Below are 21,933 nucleotides of genomic sequence, written 5' to 3' on the forward strand. Positions count from 1 at the left end.
ATCCATTAAGAAACAGATGGTATTTAAAAAACATTGTCTTTATGATAAAGAGAACTTAAGGATCAAACCCTTGTCTTAAGGTATGAGGATCTACCTACTAATGAACTTAAAACAGGAGGTGGTAAACCACCCTGGTACAACGGCCATAAGTTCTACAAAGATCATTGCAAAGTAGACATGTCCTATGAAAGTGTGACACCCCCAATAATCTATACTGACTGTGACTGCAAAGTAACACATATAGATTAGAACTGTAAAAGTAACGCAACAATTTGACACCACTCAGCACAGAAATGCAAAGACGCATGCAAATGAGGGGAGAATGTTCTGTGAATTTCCTCATTAGAAGCAGAGAGCTTTTTTAACACCTCTCATTTCTTGCCATGTATCAGCTTTAGTATTTACTATGCAGAATTCTCTGTGGTAAATTATTTTATCTTATAGTTTTACCAAGTAAGTAAAATCATAATCAGTCACACTAAATGTGTATTACTAACAAAATACATAAGCAACAGCTAATAATGAAAACAGAGAGAGGATGAGTAACTTTCCATACTGACCAGATCTACATCATATCTTAAATAAAAATACAGCTTTGGGAATTTTGTGATTCTGTGAATTATTTTTCTTTTTGGTCTTATAATCGAAAAAGGAACCATCAATAAAACATTATTTCACAACTATAACACAGATACATGTTTGCTTTTCTGGATATCCCAGATTTATTAAAGTTCAGACATGGAGACCTTGTTCTCAGGAAGGTCTCCTTTAACTAAATTAAAATTTCCTGTGAAGATCATAGGATTTACATAAGGATGAAAATCTGGATACAAGGTAAAAGGCAGAAGTACTCTCTAAGTTGTTCTGTATTAAGATGAAAAGGGGTAAGAAGTTAATAAATCAAAAGACATTTATATACTGAATTGATATTTAAGACAGGTCAGTAGCTTTTCTGCCTGTTTAAAATACAACACGAGACAAATCTGTATGAGGAAATTTCCAAGAACACAGATTATCAATATTATTATTCCCTAGTGATGGAGGAAGGTCATTGGCTAATAAAGAAACTGCCTTGGCCCATTTGATAGGCCTGCCTTTAGGTGGGTGGAGTAAACAGAACAGAATGCTGGGAGGAAGAGGAAGTGAGTTCAGACTGGATAGTTCTCCTCCCTGGGGCAGATGCGATGAAGCTCCGACCCAGGATGGATGTAGGCTAGAATCTTCCTGGTAAGGGCACCTCGGTGCTACACACATTAATAGAAATGGGCCAGGCAGTGTTTAAATGAATACAGTTTGTGTGTTGTTATTTCGGGGTATAAGCTAGCCAGGCAGCCAGGAGCCAGGCTGTGGGAAGAGGCCCGCAGCTCCTACTACACCCTAGTAGCAGAGCAAGTAGTGAGGCTAGTAGCAGAAACCGCATTTTACAGCCTCAGCTGGGAAGGCCTAAGTGCCTAGCAACCAAAAGGAAGCAGCCAGACCAAAGTGTTACCAGTGTCCAACTACAATAAGCCAGGGGTGCTTAACTTTTTAGAAGTGGTCAGAGAAAACCTTTAAAGGCAAGATTAACATAGGAGAAAAGATGAATCTAGTTTCCCCCAATGCATTCATTTCAGTAAATTTTCCTGTCATAGGAGACAATTCACTGTCTTCCTGAAACCAAGGCTGCTTCTGTTTCACAGAACTTATCAGGCTCCTGCTTGACTGGAGGGTAAGCTACAGCTCACTGTCAATTTTCTACACGTCTCATCCATCAACGATTCTATCCACAGGCTGTTTTTCACTGGCAGAAGAACAAATGTTGTTATCTATACCAGTAAAATGCCTTTTTTATTGTTGCCCTGGAGTTCCTAGCTCTCATTTTTATTTACTGCTATTGCAGAAAACTCCTTTATTCAATTGTAGAAGTGGTTTTGGTTCCCAGTTTTAGGCTGCGATTAGTCACATCAAAGCAGACATGACAGTTACTTATAATTTAAGTTTATATTGTAGCAATTGCCACTTCTCCCAGACTGTACATGGATTTTTGTAAAATTCCACTCCAATGTTCATCTTGACTAAGTTACCTGCCCAAGTTTGTAGACTCTGATTTGTTAAGAAGTTCCCACTTCAGAGGGTGTACAGAGGCCCATAATTCTCTACCCTTCCCCTCCAGCACTTACTGAATGCAGGTGGAAAACTTATCAGAGTGGAGAACAATAAAAGTAGATCTCACACCTGTCTCAACACTAGTATTTGAAAATAAAGCATTATATTTGGAATCTCCAGGAGAGGATTTTATTAAGAGTTTTTCATTTGTAAACTAAGACCTCTCAGTCCCACTGTGGCAACCAATCTATTTCATGATGATTTCATTCCCTGGAATACAGACTATGCTGGATGGAGAACCACTAAGTTAAAAGAATGCATTGTGTTAAGAAACTTAAGTAGTAAATATAGAAAAGATTTTGCTCTAAGTAAGAAAATAAGACCATTCTAATTATGATGTTTATATAAATACAGATAATAAAACATGTCTATAAGAAAGTAAAATTGCAAGTTATCTCATTATACTCATTCTGCAATATACAGTTCTTTTCAGATACATACTAGGAGTTCAACTTTATATGAAATTTTAAAAAATAATCTATGTGTGTTCATCTGAAAATGGAGATGAAAATGGTATCTGTACTTGATGGAGTTGTAAACAGTCCTTGTCACATACTAAGACCTATAAAGCATGTTTCTTCCATAACCATTTTCATTATCATAATCACCACCATCACTTCATTGTTTAGGAACACAGCAAAATTAGTTCACTTTCCTCTATTCTTCTTCTGTGAAAGGAAAATGCTATGGTATAGAAAGCAATAGTAATACCAAGACAAGAAATGGGCAAAAAAATATTTTTTAAATATATTACATGATCTAAGTTGCAACTTAAGAGTCATTGTTTAGCCTCTCCCATTTTCATATTAGTACACAAACATCTTCTTTACCCTTTGCCAGTGTATTGTTTTTAACCATGGTACTATTGATGAAAATGTCACTTGTACTGGGTTTGACACATTAAAGAATTTTGCTATTACAGAAATGCTGCTTTAAAAAACCTTTAATAGGGGCTGGAGAGACGGCTCAGCCTAAGAGGAATGGCAGCTCTTTCAGAGGTCTTGAGTTCAAATCCCAGTAACCAGAGTGGCTCACAACCATCTGTTTTGAGATCTGGTGCCCTCCTCTGGCATGGAAGTATATATGCAGAAGGAACATTGTACACATAATAAATAAATAAATCTGAAAAAAAACCTTTAATAAACAACTTCCTAACATTTTGAGTTTTTGAATTCAAAGAATCTCTATTCCTTTACTTTGTATCTTTCATGGTTTTTTTCTTTTTCTTTCTTTCTTTTTTATTCTTTTTTTTTTTGTTTGTTTGTTTTTTTGAGACAGGGTTTCTCTGAATAACATTCCTAGCTGTTCTGGAACTCGTTGTACAGACCAGGCCGAACTCAAACTCATAGAGATCCACCTCCCAAATAAGTGGTGGGACTAAAGGCAAGCGCCACCACTGTCCAGCTAAGATGTATTCTTGTGCCAACATTAATTAAACATACTCCAGAAGTTTATGAGTCGCTTGACAAGCTGAATCTGACACTGCTATTATGTTTGCTTAACTTTAAAAAAAAATTAAAACTCCTAAGACATGAGAAGTCATAGCTACTTCGAAATTCAAAGTCAGACCCAGTGGCACAGCCTAAAATCTTGCTACTCAGGAGTTGAACCTTGACGCTCTCATGTTCAAGATCAGCCTCAACAAATCAGTAGCATTTTTTTTCCTATAAAATTAAAAAAAGCAAAGTGATAACTGAAGATTTTCTAAGGGCAATTAAGACATTTTGTGATTAGAGCTTGTGTGGTTTAAATAGGTATGGGTCCCATAGATTCAGGTGTTTGAATGCTTGGCTCACAGGGAGTGGTACTATTAGGAGGCGTGGCCTTGTTGGAGGAAGTGTGTCACTGTGGGGGCAGGCTTTCAGATGGCATATGCTCAAGCTACACATCAGCTCCTTCTGCTGCCTATGGATCAAGATATAGAACTCTTAGCTACCGCTCAAGCACCATGTCTGTTTGCATGCTGCCAATGTTTCAGGCATGATAATAATGGACTAAACTTTTGAACTGTAAGGCAGCCTCAATTAAATGCTATCCTTTATAAGAGCTACTGTGGTCATTGTGTCTCTCCACAGCAATAAAACACTAAAAAAGAGCTCTTTACCAAAATTATTTAACTGTTGTTAATTCTGTGTCTGTTGGAAAAACACCAATAGTGATCCTTAGTGGTTTTTAATATGGTACATGTCTTTGTCCCTAAGGCTACTATAATGAAGAACAGACTGGCTGCCTTACAGACAACTGAAATTTCTCTGTTCCATAGGGTAAAATTCCAAAATCAAGATACCACCACAGTCAACCCTAACACTGGGTTGTAGCCTGGCAAGTTCTCGTCATTATCTTCACATAGGAGGAATAGGGTAAGAATTCTCTGAAGTTCAGAAGCTCTATCCCATGAATCATTTCTCTCTTAAAGGCCCTATTTTCTAATGCCATCATACTAAGAAGCTACACTTTAACAAATTTAGAAGAAAGGGAACAAATTCAACCTACTGCATAGGTGATTTATGTATTCAGTATCAAAGTCTTTGTTTTTCATGTTAGTTGGCATCTAGCATGACAAAAACAGAGTGATTCACCAGACTTAACTCAGTGTCAAGCTGCACAAATCTTTTATATTAGCAGTACTAATAATGAATAAAATGTATTGATGATTTGTGTGTGGAATCATGGAAGTTGGCACAGCCTAGCTGCTTTCAGAGGTTGCATCACCGGTTTTTCAGGTTAGAGTCCTTTCCTCCTGGGGCACAATGTGCCTTCCAGCACCTGAGAGACCAACACACTCCCTAAGGCAATGACGTGTTCAGGACACTTTATGTTTCTCTGTATATTCTTCAAGCCAAGGAAGCACAGAAGCTTGACAGGACAATTGGTCTTGGACATCTTTATTACTAATTAGCCTGTAAGTATGCCTCCCTAGAGCAAAATTAGCATTGTCTCAGGAACAATTTTTTTCCACACCATATCTTGTTACAGCCCAAGATGACTTCAATCTTGTCATGCTACCTCTGATTTATTTCCTGATTTATTGCTGGAATTATAGGCAACTACCACTAGGCCTGAGGTAACACATCTTTAATTCTAGTCAAATCTAGTCTTTTGCTTCTGTACATACTTATCTCATAATGGTGACATTGTGTGGTTTCACTGAGAGTAAGATTTACTCAGCTCCTGTGCACAAAACTATGAACTATATAAATATGTACACTGAATAATCCTATCTCCACACAACACTGAAGGTAAACATTATTGTAATCCATTATAAAAACTGTAAAACTAAAGACTTAGAACTCTCATTACTAACAAATCACTGAGCACAGAAAATCATGTAAAAATGCAATTCTTTCCACTCTTCTCCCTGACTTCTAGGGCCATACTTGACTTTGTATAAGCTAAGGATGCGAATGAGTTCAGCTAGATGTGCACATACACAATCAGAAACAAAGCTATATGAGCCTACCATTAGCCATCAAATAATCTGTAAATATATTATATGCAATATTTATAGTGAATTAATCACATAAACCTTTGCTAGGCATTTTTCTTGTCAATGAAGTAAATCAGAACAACTATTGACCAGATACTACACATGGTACTGGAATGAATGATTTAAACCTGTCTCTGGATGATTCATCTCAAGTTTAAATTAAAAAGTACAAATTTTATCTGACTACCTATCCACAAAGCATTAAAAAGTCTGAGAACACAATGACGATAAGAAAATCAATTAATTATTAATTATATGTAAGTACTAAGCTAATATAAAAATAAATAAGAAAAACTACAGTATTACTATTTATTTCTAAAATCTTTCTATATAGTTTTGACATATTCATTGCTTTCTTTTAACAAAAGCTTCTTGCTTTAATTCACAAGATTCTACTTGTTTCATAAATTTAACTAAAAAATTTTATGAGATATACAGAGGACCTTATTCTATTCAAAGAAGTAGGCCTTCAAGAAAATTATTATTAAAACTGTCAAGTATGTCTCTTGCATCTTTACTTACTTAAGAAACAGAATTCAGAAACAATGTGTAGTAATTGTGTGAAACAAAAAAAAAAGTCCAGGCAAATTCTGAACAGTATGATATAAAATTAAATGGGAAAATAGGGGGAAATATTAATTCAAATTATCAAGACTACTACTCTTGGCATAGATATGAATTCTGTAAAATATATAGAAAGAAAAGCTGTAAGTTTATTTCAAAAGTTGAAAGTAAATTTTATGGCTTGATCAATCAGTAAAGAAAATAGAATTATCATACCTCTTAGTGGACAGGAACATCAGACACATCTATCTTTGAGTTATTTTACTATTGTACAAACATGTTAAGTGCCCTTTAATACACACCGATAGGGTAATGGAAAATCACTAGACATGGCCTCAATATAAAAGATTTGGTAAACAACAGACATATGAAGGTATTTCTTTCTGGTTTGACGTGGCATATACCATTTTACATTAAGCTTTTTAATTACAAATACCAGAGCATTTCAAGGTAATGATAAGTGTGATACAGTAATTACACAAAACATTAGTAATTTATTTGTAGCATACATATCTGTATATGCTACACTTTTATATGATGTTGTCATTTAATGTGTTGCATATGACACCATGGTAACTAGGATGTCACCTGGTCATAGGAAGTTTCCAATTTAACACAATCTTTCTGGACCAACATCATACACTCATCATGACCAAAGCATCATTATGGGGATGTGCCTATTATTTCAACAAAAGAGATAATATTCTTTTCTTTCTTTTTTAAAAAAACCTTTTTCTTTTTAGTACTTTGGCTTTGTAGTAAGGGCTAACATTCCTGATAAATAGGAAAAATCTGATAGTTTCACAGGGGTGTGGCACTGCATAAAAGATGAAAAGTTCAGTATCAATATTTGAAAAGTTTTAGTTGTAACAGGGACACGGTTCTAAATAACCACATGCTTAATCTGTTATTTCTTACTCCTGGATATCTCCGCCGTCAAAGTTTAGAACCTAGGTAACTGAAACATTTGTTGTATCTGCTGAATGTCTATGAATAAACCCCTTGTTTTGAAACCTGAGCCAATGAAATATTTGTCCTGTTTCAGTTGATAGCTACTAATAATCCCTATTTTGGAACTTGGGCCCAAGAAACATTTGTGGTTTCTGTTATTAATGTCCACTATGTAATTCCTTATTTTAGATTTGGCCTTATGTCCCCACTGGAATGCAAGTTCCACAAGTCAGAACATTATTTGTCACCTGACATGGTTTACACACTCAATATTCATTCAACCAATTATGCTACCCATCTCTTTTCAGCATCAAAACCTTGAAGGCAGAACAAGATGCTGCTAAGTAGTAAGATTGTTCTGCTAATCGTTCTGTTAAGAGGTAGTAAATAGGTTCTTTAGATGTAAGATGATCACAGGGTTAACAGAGCACTTGTATTCGCTTGCAGTTCCTTCTTAGTAAGATCTGGGGTTTTCTCCATGTCTCTCCAATCTCTAAATACTTAATTACTCTAAGTTCCAGACTTAGAAACTTCTCTATCTATACTGACGGCTACATTTTGCCTTGAAGCATTGATTTCTTTGCATCCCCACTGTCTTTATTACTAATAAATTTAATAGAATACACATCTCCTACAGAAATCTTGACATAATGTAAACTGATGTCTAGATAGTTATCGCTTTCCACAAAATAGCTGAATAGACACACTCAGCCAATTTTAATCTAGGTTGGTCTGACTACAGTCAACCTCCACACCCATGAACAAGAAATAAATCCTGATTTTTAACTATTTTGTTTTCTATACAAGTCGGCTGCCTAAATCTGCAATCAAAAATGTAAACATTTTAATCCTCAGTACCATCCTCTCTCTCTTCCCTGAGTTTTTCACTAAAACACATACTAACGTTCATAATTTATTTACATCTTATATATTATCTTACCTCTTCACTAAAATGAAAACTCTACTTGGATGGAAATTCACCACTGTATCCTCAGAATCGAGATATGTACTAACCACCTAACTTCATGAAGTATATGATAGATGCATGAGCAATGGGTCATTGGTTTGTGCTATGATCCCTACATCACATTCTACAGTTCTATAAAAACTTCAATCCCTGCCTTCATTCAGACTGATTTATTAATATTAAATGTTGGTTATGTTAAAATTGATGTTACTATTCAGTACTGAAGTCAATACTTTTGATTTCTTCTGAAACTAAATCAGGTAATAATCTAAAACTTGTTTTAAAATCGTAAGCAAGCATTATTTCTTTTAAGCCTCTTTCCTACATTATAAACTGGAGGACTATCTAGATAAAATGTAAACCACAGTCAAAAAAAAAGCTTACATGGAGGAAAGATTTTATGCTAATCCTTAAAGACTGAGTGAAATGGATTTCATCTAAAATAATGTACTCCTAATAACACTCTACTTTTCCCAGTGACACTTATAGTTCTCCAGACTTTACCCTCTTTCCTGACTAGTTTTTATGTCAACCTGACACAAAAATAACATGTGCTGCAAACCCAAAATGAGAAAATAAGTACTGAAAATTCCAACTTCAAGACACAAGGCATGGAATCCTGAGTAAAATCAGAAGTTCTTTTGCTACTACTGTCTTTGTGAGCTTCACAAATACCTTATGTCATACTTTGCAATCTATACAATAGTAATCAACTAGATAGTGCTGACTTTTTATGAGAATTAAGTAGTCCTTAGAACGTCCTTTGATGAATGGCAAGTACTCAAAAGTGCTTGTTATTATTAGTATCCAACAAAAAAAAGAAATCAACCTAATTCGCTGTGTTACTTTAAAAGGAAAACCAAATGTATAAATGTAAACTTCTGGACATTTTAAAAAACAAAAGAGATAAAGAGAAATGTCCTAAACATGAACAATTATAAACTGTTCTGGTTATAATGTTGAAGATCTTCTCTATCACCATGATATCCATGTTGTCGTGATTCTATTAATGCAATAAACTGAGACACTTTATAGGAAGAAATTATGTTTATAGACAATATACATGTAGGAAACCTAAGAGGTACACTAAACTCTTAGAATGAACAAAATTTGGTAAGTAGCTGACTTAAAGATACATCAAAACCCAGTAACTCTATTTTCGAATAGTAAAATCTGATAAGAAAAGGAAATTCTCACATAATACCTAGGAATACACTTAATTAGAAAAATACAGAACTGACAAACTATATAAAATTTCACTGAATCTAAAAGATACAATTATTACATTATCTCTACCTTCTTAATCCTATCTGGAAACTTGAAATCTCTTCTAGATTGTAGAGATGGCACCTGATATGGGCAGCTTGGGGTCCTTCCTACTTGTCCAAATGGGGATGATGCTGGACACTTGTCACTATATTCTTACAACTCCATTTACCAATGACTGTCCTTAACACAGAAGACCTATCAGTCAACAATTAACCCTTCACAGTGATTAACTGATTTGACAATAGTCTGCAAGACCGTTATATGACCTGATTTTCCACGTCACTACTCAGCCTCACTCTCTAGCAACTAGAGTTCAGGCTCTTCATGGCACACTGTCATATTCCCCCACTTGACCTCTGTCCATGTTACTTCAACTAATTGGCAGCATTTTCTCCTACAAAGTCTGATTTCTCAACTATTGAAACGATTTCCTCCAATGTCTTTTTGTTTTGTTTTAGTGAGGCCTATCCTGACCTCTTCTCCTGTCCTCATCACCATTATCCAAAGTATTTTTTTTTCTCTTAGTTTATTCTATTTTTTTCTCCCCAGAATGTTAAATCCAATGCCCATTGACTGAGCCTCTTGTGACTAGAAGAGTGCCCATCCCAATGCAGACGCTTGGTAAGTATTTATTGAATGAACAGTCATGTGAAACAGGATACCCTCGGGTTTTACTTTCTGAAAAGACTGAAGCAGTAAGAAGCAATCACAGAGGAGGAAAGGAGTTTATAAGCCAACTGGCTCCACTCTTCATGGATGGTGCATTTCTCATGTATGTAGTGGATTCCAAGAGTACTTTTCTGCTTAGACCATGTCCCTTATTAGAAGTTGCTTCTCAGCAGGCAACACTTCCCCGTCTTTGTTCTGCGTGCCAATCCCTAGTCCGTTCGTTATACATACTTGTTTAAAATGGAATGAATGGATGAATGCACAAATGAATACATAAGCTACAAAGTCTTGCGTAACCGCAGCACAATCGCTGTTGTCTCACTTCGTTATATAGCCATGCAAAACACTACCTCTAATTTAAATATACATATATATCAACAGTGACTTTTTTTTCTTTTAAGAGTCACTAAAATATACAAAGTAATCAACCACGCCAGACAGGAACAGGCACCTTCGCCTACAGATATCAACGTTGATGAGAACACAGCTCGGGAGCACCTCCGGCCAGGGTACTCTCTGGGGGGTGTGTGACAAATTCCAAAGGAAGGCCGTGCCTAACTTGCCCCAGGATCCCGAAGGCCACAGGTTTAGTCGTGGACCCAAGACAGCGCGGCTGGAGGAACTGCGGCCCCTTCCCCCCCACATCCAGACCTAAGTCACAGAGATGCCGCTCGGAGTTCCTCACCGTGCTAGACTAGGGGAGCGGCCGTGTCCGAGCAGAGGCTGACGCGCACGAACACCAGGCCCCGCAGCGCCGCCGCCGAGGACGCCCACGCAACCAGAGCCCCCGAGGCGCACCGACCCCGTGCGCCCTGCAGCCCCTCCACAAGTTGAGCCGCACTCGCGTGTCTCGCGAGATCCCGCGTCTTCGCGGACCTTCTCGCGGCCGCTCGGCTGAAAGGGGGCTACTGCGGGGTTCCCCGTCGCCACCTCCCCGCTCCCCCAGAGCCTCGACCCTCGGCCCAACCCCCGCCAATCACAGGCAGAATTCCCGGAGGCTGCCCGGAGACTTCCGGAAGCCGACCGGAACCGGAAGCAGCCGGAGCCGAAGCGGCGGGACCTAAGAAAATCAAAAAAAAAAGCGCGGCTTCAGCTGGAGGCCGTGGCGAGCGGGTGGCTGTGGGCACTGTCAGGACGGCGCCTCGGCATGGACTCCACCGCCTGCTTGAAGTCCTTGCTCCTGAGCATCAATCAGTACAAAGCCGTTAAGTCGGAGGCGAACACCACCCAGCTCCTGAGGCACCTGGAGGTAAGGGGTTTCGGGGCGCGAAGGGGTGCCCCCTTCAGTCACCCAGCGAGTGACGGTGACGGTGACGGCGACCGGGAGGGTGCCCAGAGGGGGACGGTCGCCTGCTCCCGACCAGCAGGGTTAGGAGTGTGTCTTGACTGGAGAGAGAGGGGAAGAGGGGAATGTGTGTGCGTGTTCCTGGTTCTTCTTTTAGGTGCCCATCTTCTAAATTCATTTTGTTTTCTTTTTTGAATATTGAGTGGCTTCATCATTCAATATAATCAGGGTGATTCATTCAGGTTGCATGCACTAGCAGGACTTATTTTTTATGTTATGTGTAATTCCATTTATATAAGTATACCACAGGTTGTGTACCTGTTGATAGACATTTGGATTTTTTTTCCAGGTCTGGATGGAAATATGAATCAGCTCATTGTAATCATACTTTTTTTTTAATTTTGAATACATTTGTTTCTTATAAACCTACCAGTCGAGCTATCAAGTTATGAGAAAGGCCTAGGTTCCCTATTGTGTTGTTTTAATTTTTTTTAATTTAATTATGTCTGCATATGTGTGATGCATGTGCGCCCGAGTGCAGAACCTTCAGAAGGCAGAAGAGGGCATTATATCCTCTGGAGCTAGTGAAGCAGCTGTGAGCTCCTTGATGTGGGTGCTGGGATTCAAACTCAGGACCTCTGCAAAAATTAGTACATTCTCTTATCTGCTGAGCCATCCAATCCACATTCACTTTCATTTCGTATTGCTAGAAACAGTTTTCAAAAAGATTTGCAGCATTTTACTTCCTAGCAATATATCGAAACTGCCATCACTCAGCCATATCATCCTTAGTAGTTACCTTTTTTTGTTAATGGTTGGTGTCGTCATGCCGAGCACTGCAAACTTTCTGAGGAATATGCAAGTATATGTCACAAAAAGAGATTTTTTTTTCATTATTTTGAACTTCTGCCATAGTTTGACTTTAGAACCCTACACAAACCTGCACTTTGTGTCATTTCATGATGGTCAGGGCAAAGTTGAGCTGTTGTTGTATTTATTGATAGATAGTATTCACATCACTGACTGTGTAACTAGTTATTAAAAGCATGGGTTCACCTCTTTGAAGAAGTCTTGGTTGTGTGCCTTTATTATCAGTGAATGTCTCAGTTTACTCAAATATAAATCAAATCAGTAGCATTTAACTTAAAGAGTTATGAATATGAAAAAGAATAACAGATGTAAAGCATTCAGGCCAAGGCCAGATAAGTTTTATCAGTAAAATAAACTAGTTTTCATTAGGAGAAAATTTATTTTTTACCTTGTATTAACTAATTATTATGTTAGAATATTATTGAATTATAAGTCCAGTTCCAATCGTGTTCAAAACAAAAAAATGTCTTTATCTTCTAGATAGCTAAAATTTTATTTATTCATTTATTTTTTGTTTTTTCAAGATAGGGTTTCTCTGTGTAGCCCTGACTGTCCTAGATTTCACTTTGTAGACCAGGCTAGCCTCAGACTCAAAGACATCCCCCTGCCTGAATGCTGGGATTAAAGGCATTCACCTCCATGCCTGACTAATGGCTAAAATTATTAATAGATAAAAGAGACCATGTTCAGAAAATTCTTAACCCCAAGATAAGTTACCAGTTACAAATTTGTTTCCAGTTTTTTGGATTTTTGTTGTTGTTGTTGTTGTTGTTATTGTTGTTTTGGGTTTTTGAGACAGAGTTTCTCTGTGAAACATTTCTGGCTCTTCTGGAACTCACTCTGTAGACCAGGCTGACTTCAAACTCACAGAGATCTACCTGCCTCTGTTGGAGGAGGCCTCTTGTTTTGTTCCTGACTGCTCAGCCCCAAAATAATCACACAGAAACTATATTATTTACGTCACTGCTTGGCCCATTAGGTCTAGCTTCTTATTGGCTAACTCTTACATCTTAATTTAATCCATTTCCACTAATCTGTGTATTGCCATGAGGCTGTGGCTTACCAGGTAAAGTTCCAAAGTTCCTATCTGTTTCTGGTGGCTACATGGCATCTCCTTGACTCTGCCTTCTTCATCTCAGCATTCAGTTTAGTCCATCCATCATTCCCCCACCCCCACGTCTACCTAAGTTCTGCCCTATCAACAGGCCAAGGTAGTTTCTTTATTAACCAATGGTATTCACAGCATACAGAGGGGAATCCCAGATTGTGCTTCTGCATCGCTGGGATTAAAGGTGTGGCCACCACAGTCCAGCTTGTTTCCAGTCTTATAGACATTAACGTTAAAGCATATTCTGTTAGTGAATAAGTAATGTGAAATTCCAAGAGTGAAGCTTGGTAAGAAAGTGAGAAAATGGAAAGGAGATACAGAAAGGAGGTATTAGACTCTAATAATTAGAGGGTTATTAAAGCAGTCTGTTTAGATGTGACCTTTTAGAGTATGTATATAAGAGGTGTTAGTCTAATTCTGAAATATCAAATTGTTTAATACCAGGTTTATGTTGACTCTCACTTACTAAAATAACTGGGTTGAAAAGTGAAAATCTTATCTTTGCTAGATTTAAAAATATTCTTTATTAACTTTATGGTTTCTGCGTAATTTCCTAACTTCTAGACTCAACCTGAAAGGAGTTGTTATCCATTGGGCTTCATATACCATTCTCAGAGTAGATGGTATGAGTATACTAGGCTTCAGAATAATAAATCTGCTTGGGTCTTTTCTTAGTTAGGGTTTCTATTGGTATGAAGAGGCACCATAACTACAGCAACTCTTACAAAGGAAACATTTAATTGGGATGACTTGCTTACAGTTCAGAAGTTCAATTCTTTGTTGTCATGGCAGGAGGCAATGCAGCATACAGGCAGACATGGTATTAGAGGAGCTGAAAGTTCTTACATCTTGATGCACAGGCAACAGGAAATGGTCTGAGATACTGGGCCCGTTTTGAGCATACATGAGACCTCAAAGCCAGTCCCCACAGTGACACACTTCCTTCAAAAAAGCCACACCTCCTAATAGTGCCACTATGAGTTTATGGGAGCATAACTATGTGCTATGAGTTTATGGGAGCAAATTACATTCAAACTACCAAAGTTCTAGTATACATTTTTAGTCTGTGTTCAGTATAGTATAATACAGACAATATATAAATGGTAGTCAGAAGTTCACTAATACATTAAGGAAATAATAGTATACTTTAAGGCTGTGTAATAAGTAAAACTTAGATGATCTAAGTGGCTTATTGAAATGCTTCTGGAGAAAGTAAACAAACTGAAATCTAGGTAATTCGACTAGAGAAGGAAAGAGTCTGTATATGGGCAGAAAGGTGTGTTTTCTAAACTGGGAAAGAAAAGGCTAAGTAGCACGTCATAAAAATGGTTTACTTGAAATACAGAAGACATAGAAATTGCCAGAGCTTAACACCTTTGCTTCTTATTTCGTAGGTAGTTTGTGGACAAAAGCTGACACGACTGTTTACATCACAGCAGATACTACCAAGTGAATGTTTGAGTTGCCTCGTAGAACTTCTTGAAGACCCAAACATAAGTGCTTCACTGATCTTAAGTATTATCAGTTTGCTGTCTCAACTGGGTAATGTTTTCATACTTTCTTTTTTTCGAGTTTGGAATACTATGAAATTAATTTTTTTAAGATTTATTTATTTTATGTATATGAGTGCTCTATCTGCATGTACTCCTGCATGCCAAAAGAATCCCACTATAAATGGCTATGAGCCACCATGTTGTGGCTGGTAATGGAATTCAGGACCTCTGGAAGAACAGCCAGTACTTTTAACCACTGAGCCATCTCTCCAGCCATGAACATAATATTTTTAAAGGGCATATAAAATTAATAGAATTCTTCAAGAATGATTTAGTTTCAAAATATTTCTTCATTGTAGAACCATTTAAAGTTTGTCTTATTTCAGGTTCTCTCAAGAGTCTCTGAAGCTGGGTGGTGGTGGCACATGCCTTTAATCCCAGCACTTGGGACAGAGCTAGGAGAATCTGAGTTCAATGCCAGCTGGGTCTACAGAGTGAGTTCCAGGACTGTCAGGGCTAAATAGAGAAACCCTGTCTCAAAAAAAAAAAAAAAAAAGGAAAGAAAAAGAGTCCCTGAGTATATACATATGTACAGACACACACATACATGTACATATATAGCCATGAGTATATACATATATACAGACACACACATACATGTACATATGAGCTCATATATATATATGTATATATATATATACACACATACCATATCTTAAAGACTTCCATATTCTGTAGAAAAGAATGTACATGGGGAAATGACATTCTATTGAATTTTAAAACAACAAAAAGCCACGTGAGCATAATGCCAGTATTGCTCTCTAAAAATAATCCTTCAGTAATAGTCTACATTGAACTTAGAACCAAAGATAAACTATAGTTATTTTTTTCTATTCTCATTATGTTTCATTTTTAAATGTTCATCTATTAATCATTTTCTTCTTGATTTGTGTATGCACAGAGGTGTTAGGTATTTATGTGTATGGTTATAATCATGTATCTTAGTAAAAGAGAAGTATTAGCAGAGAGCAGCATTTCACTGTTTTGCACAACAATCTAAGTATTGTTAGTGATAGAAATATTCTGAGTTTGTATTGTTCCTTAGAGTATCCTCTTGCCATATAGGCTTGTCAAGCATTTGAAGTCTGGGGAGCTGAATCTAATTTTGGTTAAACTTAATTTAAATAGTTGCAGAGTAATATGTACTAGTGGCTGTTATTAGATAATACAGATAAGAGTAAAATGGCATGAGTTGTTATTCATTATCCCAGCCTTCTTTATCATTTCTACCTTTAGGGATACAGTCTTAGTTAATGGTTTGATGTGTACCTTCTAATTTAAATTATTTATTTTTAAGTAATAGATTTTATATTTTAAGTCTTTGGATTTATAAAAGAAGTTGAAATGATAATCTGACTGCATACTATATAATCCAGGCAAGGATGGAACTCAAAATTTTCTTGCCTCATTCTCGTAAGTGGGGATTACAGGCATATACCACCAACCCCAGCTGTTAAATTGTTTTAACAGCCAAGCTTCAAGACATACGTAAAACAAGGCTTTTTTCCTTTGATCGTAATCTATGTAGAAAAATTATTTATACTTTGAAATTGGTGTGCATTAAATAAAAAAAAAAAAAAATCTGTCTTGGCCAACCATGGTGGCTTAATCCTATAACCTCTGCATTCCTAAGGCTGAGACAGGAGGAACTGCCATGAATTCCAGGCCAGTCTGGGCTACAGAGTGAGATCCTGATTCAAAAACTCAAAATTAAACACTTTCTCATGTTTTGTCTTCTTTAAAGATAAGATTATATGACATAAAATTATTTTACTATTGTGGAAAGATTTCTGCAAGTAAAAGTGATACATTTTATGCCATTTTTATTTTAACTTTTAGCTGTAGATACTGAAACCAGAGACTGTCTTCAGAGTATATACAACCTGAATAGTGTGTTGGCAGGAGTGGTTTGTCGGAGCAGCACTTGCCACAGTGACTCAGTGTTTTTACAGGTATACAGATCCTCTTAGTATATTGACTCCTGTTCTCCTTTCTTTAATATCAGACAAGAATTGGTAAGATGTAGTCAGCTTTCCCTGACAGCCAGCTTCAAATCATGATGCGAAGACTTATTGCTAATTATAAATGCTTGGCATTAGCTCTAGGTTTGTTTCTAGCTAGCTTTTTTTCTTTAACTTATATTTACTCCTTTCTATTAATCTATGTGTTTCCCTGAGGCTCATTATCTCATCTACATACTATCCAGCTTTCCTGCTTCTTCTGTGTCTGGCTGGCTGACTCCCTGGCTGACTGGCTAGCTTCCCTTTTCTCTCTGCCCCCCAGTCCCACCTATTACTCCTCTGCCTAGCCATTGGCCATTCAGCTTTTTACTAATCAGGTGCCTTAGACAGGCAACACATCTTTACATAGTTAAATAAATGCAACATAAACAAAAGCAGTGCACTGTTGCATAGTTGTGATACTTCTTTATATAGTTAAACAAATATTCTATTCCAAAACAGTAAGATGTTTTATTGTTTATGATGACATGACATCATCAGGCATAGTACTTATTAGGAGCTGGTTGGTCACGTGCCAGATATGTAAATATTTCTAAAGAAGGAATCAGAGATAACCAGATCTGCATTATCACCACTTTAACTTATAACACTATAACTTAAGGACACAGATGTGTGCCTTTTGAAGTGTGAACTATTCATGTTAAAATTATAATTTAGGTTATATAGCCTTGGACTGTTGAAGAAAAAATTTACAAAGAAAAAAATCTTACAAAACTTAAAGCTATGGTTCATACTTGTTTAGCATAATTTGAAAACTCTTTCACCCATCATTTTATTGAATCTAAAATGTCATCATCTGCAAGAAAGATAAACATGACCAATTGAACTGACATTCACTTTTAGATATAAAATGTAAAGGGAAAAAGATACCTTCAAATTAATTCAACCCACACTCAAGTTTAGTGTAAGTAGAGGAATAAGGTAGATGACTGGTCAGATTTAGTTACTACAGCTGAATACTTGGGAGTAGTTCATTTGATAAGGAAAAATATGTATTTATCTCATAGGTTTGGTGGTTCAAGGACATGCTATTTATATCAACTATTTTTTAGATCTGGCAAAGGGTCTTCTGGCTATAATCATGACAAATAGAAAGGGTGGGAACATGATCATATCTCAGGTAAGATAGGAGAGATACTGGGACCAGACTTGTTCCTTTTTCTTCTCTTAAAAACTACCATCAGGCTCCCACAAAGCCAGTACTTTGGGATGCTCACCTTACTAGACCTGGATGGAGGTGGGGGTGGTCCTTGGACTTCCCACAGGTCAGGGAACCCTGATTGCTCTTCGGGCTGATGAGGGAGGGGGACTTGATTGGGGGAGGAGGAGGGAAATGGGAGGCGGTGGTGGGGAGGAGGCAGAAATCTTTAATAAATAAATTAATTTAAAAAAAAGAACTACCATCAGGGTCACATGGGAAATACATGATACCTTCAGTGATCTAAGGACCTCTATTTAAGCCCTAACTTGTACAAGTTCTGCTACCTCCTGGTACCACCATCTAAGAAACTAAGGTTTAAATCACAGGACCCACCTTGAATGGACATAACTAGGTGCCATTCAAACCATAGCAATGACAAGCCATTAAATAAAATATGTAGAAATGGATAAATTAAGACATGACTCCCATGGTTCTTAGTAGTCTCATTGCTTAGACTGTATGTTTTGAAGTAAAATTAAGCTTAAAAAATGGCATGGCTCTTGCTCTAGTGTTTGGTTCCTAAAATGATATACTAAAATGAAATGCTTGCAATAGTTTATTTTTATGAGTGGGCAGTATGTTTTCATGTGTACACTCACAATTATTTTCTTATTCTCAGTGCATTCAACTTCTGCAGAGGTTAACATATAATGTCAAGTTTTTCCATTCTGGTGCCCACATAGATGACTTAATTACATTCCTGATTGGTCATATGTAAGTATACAACCAAGCTGTAATTTATTTGTTTATTTTTAAACTAAAACTAGGTGGTAGATCATTTCTCCTTAGTTAATGTTTTCTAACTTTAAAAGCAAAAAAAAAAAAATCATTTATTTTTGTGTATGTATTTGTGCCCAAGTACGTGAGGTACACCATGTATGTGCAGGTATCTGTGGAAGACAAAAGAGGCCTTCATATTTTCTGGAGCTGGACTTACAGAGAGTTGTGTGTTGTCCAGTGTGAGTGCTTGGAACTGAGCCCCAGTCCTCTAAAAGAGCAATCATCTTACCAGCTTTCTAGGTTTTTAAACTAACTAATATCTGTTTCCTCCACTTGGATGATTTTAAGGGTTGAGTATCTTAAAACAGGTCTAATTTTCATAAGTAAGATCTAACAAATTGATTTATGAAAAAATTAATCAAGGTGAACGTTGTATGCTCTGTAGGTGAACATAATAAAATACAGTCATTCTGGCTATTTCTTTATTTCTGTGGCACATTTGAATAGGATAATTTAGCTTTAATACATAAAAGAAATAGTATACTTTGACTATGATAATCTTGTTTTTACATGTAAAAGCTTATGTATAGGGGGCTGGAGAGATGGCTCAGTGGTTAAGAGCATTGCCTGCTCTTCCAAAGGTCCTGAGTTCAATTCCCAGCAACCACATGGTGGCTCACAACCATCTGTAAAGAGGTCTGGCGCCCTCTTCTGGCCTTCAGGCATATAGACAGAATATTGTATATCTAATAAATAAATAAATATTTTAAAAAAAAAAGCTTATGTATATTAACTACTTTATGATTTTGACTAATTAGAGTGGATACTATGCTTTCTGTCTTTACAACAGTCAGTCTTCTGAAGATGAGTTAACGATGCCTTGCCTAGGATTGTTGGCAAATCTTTGTCGGCACAATCTTTCTGTTCAAACACAAATAAAAACTTTGGTGAGTTGAGGGTTTGATTATGTATGTATGTATATTTTATAGTAGGTTCTATTCCTAAATTCTTTCAAGTTTTTCTCTTTTTTTTTTTTTTTTTTTTTTTTATTTTCAATGCTAAGTATGGAACCTATGGCCTTGCCCATGCCATTTGGGTACCTTTACCAAAAAAGAAAATTTTCTCCAGATTCTGTGTATAACAAATAGTCCTTTAATTTCTACTTATCTATGTTGTAAAATTTTCCTTTAAATATTAATAATAATTTTCCCTTTAAAAATAGTCACCATGTGTTGAAAAGTTCATGATAATGTTTAATAAGCTTGTTCACTCTGTACAATTGTATTTTTTAACCAAAATGTACATTTTTAAATTCAGTTTCTTTTCTCCTTCAGAGTAATGTGAAATCCTTTTATCGAACTCTCATAAGCTTCCTAGCACACAGCAGTTTGACTATAGTTGTGTTTGCACTTTCAATATTATCCAGTTTGACCCTAAATGAAGAAGTGGGAGAAAAGGTAATTTTTTTCTATTTTTGAAATTAATTTTGAGATCATAGTGTTTAATATTTTAAAATCATTAAGATATGAGCTTATAATTTCTTGTGTATAATACAGTTTTCCCAATTTTTCAAAGCTATTTCATGCTCGAAACATTCATCAGACTTTCCAACTAATATTTAATATTCTAATAAATGGTGATGGGACCCTAACAAGAAAGTACTCAGTCGACCTACTTATGGATCTCCTTAAAAATCCTAAAATTGCTGATTATCTTACCAGGTATGTTATTTATCAATATAACATTTTTTTATTTATTATTTTAAATTCTGTGTGTATGAGTGTTGTGCCAGCGTATATGTGTATGTACCACATTTGTGCCTCGTGCCTGTTAAAACCAGAAGAGGGCCTAGGATCTCTGGAACTAGAGTTGAAGACATGTGTGAGCTGCCTTGTAGATGCCGGGAACTGAACCCAATACTGTGACAAAGAACACTCTTAATGGTTAAGCCATATCTCCAGCACCAGAACATTTTTATATTTGTCTCCAAGTGTTTCTTGTCACTTAAATTTGAAAGTCAGTAACATATACTTTCTAAAAGTTCATTGCGTTAGAGTCTTTGTCTTTATTTTCATGCAGTTTATTTTTATTTTATATATATGGGGTTTTGCCTGCATATATGTGCACCATGTGTGTGCCTGGTCCTTGTGCAAGCTAGAAGAGAACATAAGGACCTCTGAAACTGGAGTCATGGATGGTTGTGATCTACCCAATATGGTCACTAGGAGTTGACCCCGCTCTTTTCGAAAAGTATTACTCATCCTTGATCACTGAACTATCTCTCTAGACCTTGATTTTAGTGTCTTAATTTCATTTTCTCAATACTTGTGTTAGGATCTAGAAATTGGTTCAAATAGTGACGCATAGCCAAATAAGAAAACATTTATTGAGCACCTACATTGTGCAAGCAGTGAGAGACAAAGGAGTCTCAGCAGCAGCAGAATGTTTAATAATTCCTGATTTTTCGTGAACAAAATAGAACTAAAGACCAGGGCAAAATTAACCTTGGGTAATTGGAGTTCTGCAAAACAAGACACATTCACTTTAGTGTTTCTTGTTTTTCCTAAACATCTGTGATACAAATGGCTATCAAGTCAGTGTCATAGATAAGGGCATCTTTCCTGCAGAGTACCTTCCCTTTACCTGTCCTCTTTTCATCTGTTGTGAGGATCAGAATATCCATGTGAATCTGTTCTGGCTGTCACATAATGAATGCTTACTTAAAAGCTTTGTAGTAAATAGAAATCATCTTTTGGATGTGGTCTCAGGAAACAGAAAATTGACTATGTAGCAGCAGTGGGAGATTGCTAAGCTAATACTCCTTTCAGTCTCTCAGTTGCATTCTTTCCTTCTCCTTTTTGTACAGAATAGATCTCCAAGAACCATGTTATCTTCTTTTTAGGCCATTTGTTAAGACCTCAATCTTGATTCTGTTTCTAAATAAATAGGAGAAAAATCACAAAGCTTTCCCTGGAACAGACCCTTTTATTTATTCTGTCAGCTTCCTTGATACCTACAATGTCTCATTCAAATATGCATTGCTTTCTTTTGCTGCCTTTCGTGCTCAAGCTTACTTTATCCTTTGTCTTTTGCTTTGTGTGTGTGTGTGTGTGTGTGTGTGTG

At 36.7% G+C, this 21,933-nt stretch overlaps 2 protein-coding genes across 5 annotated transcripts in view; one reads left to right on the forward strand and one right to left on the reverse strand.

Annotated features, from left to right (window-relative positions):
• Nucleotides 1-11,019, reverse strand: part of Dzip3 (DAZ interacting zinc finger protein 3) — an 81,546-nt gene extending 70,527 nt beyond the window's left edge. For all 4 annotated transcript variants that reach the window (XM_005345042.3, XM_026786193.1, XM_026786191.1 and 1 more), the window contains exon 1: nt 10,738-11,019. The gene's annotated coding sequence lies outside the window, so the exon portion shown is untranslated. The remainder of the gene's footprint in view (nt 1-10,737) is intronic.
• A 64-nt stretch (nt 11,020-11,083) lies between these two features.
• Nucleotides 11,084-21,933, forward strand: part of Cip2a (cell proliferation regulating inhibitor of protein phosphatase 2A) — a 31,655-nt gene continuing 20,805 nt past the window's right edge. The window contains exons 1-7 of the mRNA XM_005345044.3: nt 11,084-11,301; nt 14,710-14,857; nt 16,708-16,820; nt 18,710-18,804; nt 19,661-19,757; nt 20,145-20,267; nt 20,386-20,531. Coding sequence (XP_005345101.1) covers nt 11,200-11,301; nt 14,710-14,857; nt 16,708-16,820; nt 18,710-18,804; nt 19,661-19,757; nt 20,145-20,267; nt 20,386-20,531 — 824 coding nt within the window. The 5' untranslated portion in view covers nt 11,084-11,199. The remainder of the gene's footprint in view (nt 11,302-14,709; nt 14,858-16,707; nt 16,821-18,709; nt 18,805-19,660; nt 19,758-20,144; nt 20,268-20,385; nt 20,532-21,933) is intronic.

Source organism: Microtus ochrogaster, chromosome 2, assembly GCF_000317375.1.
Source record: "Microtus ochrogaster isolate Prairie Vole_2 chromosome 2, MicOch1.0, whole genome shotgun sequence".
Taxonomy (NCBI): Eukaryota; Metazoa; Chordata; class Mammalia; order Rodentia; family Cricetidae; genus Microtus; species Microtus ochrogaster.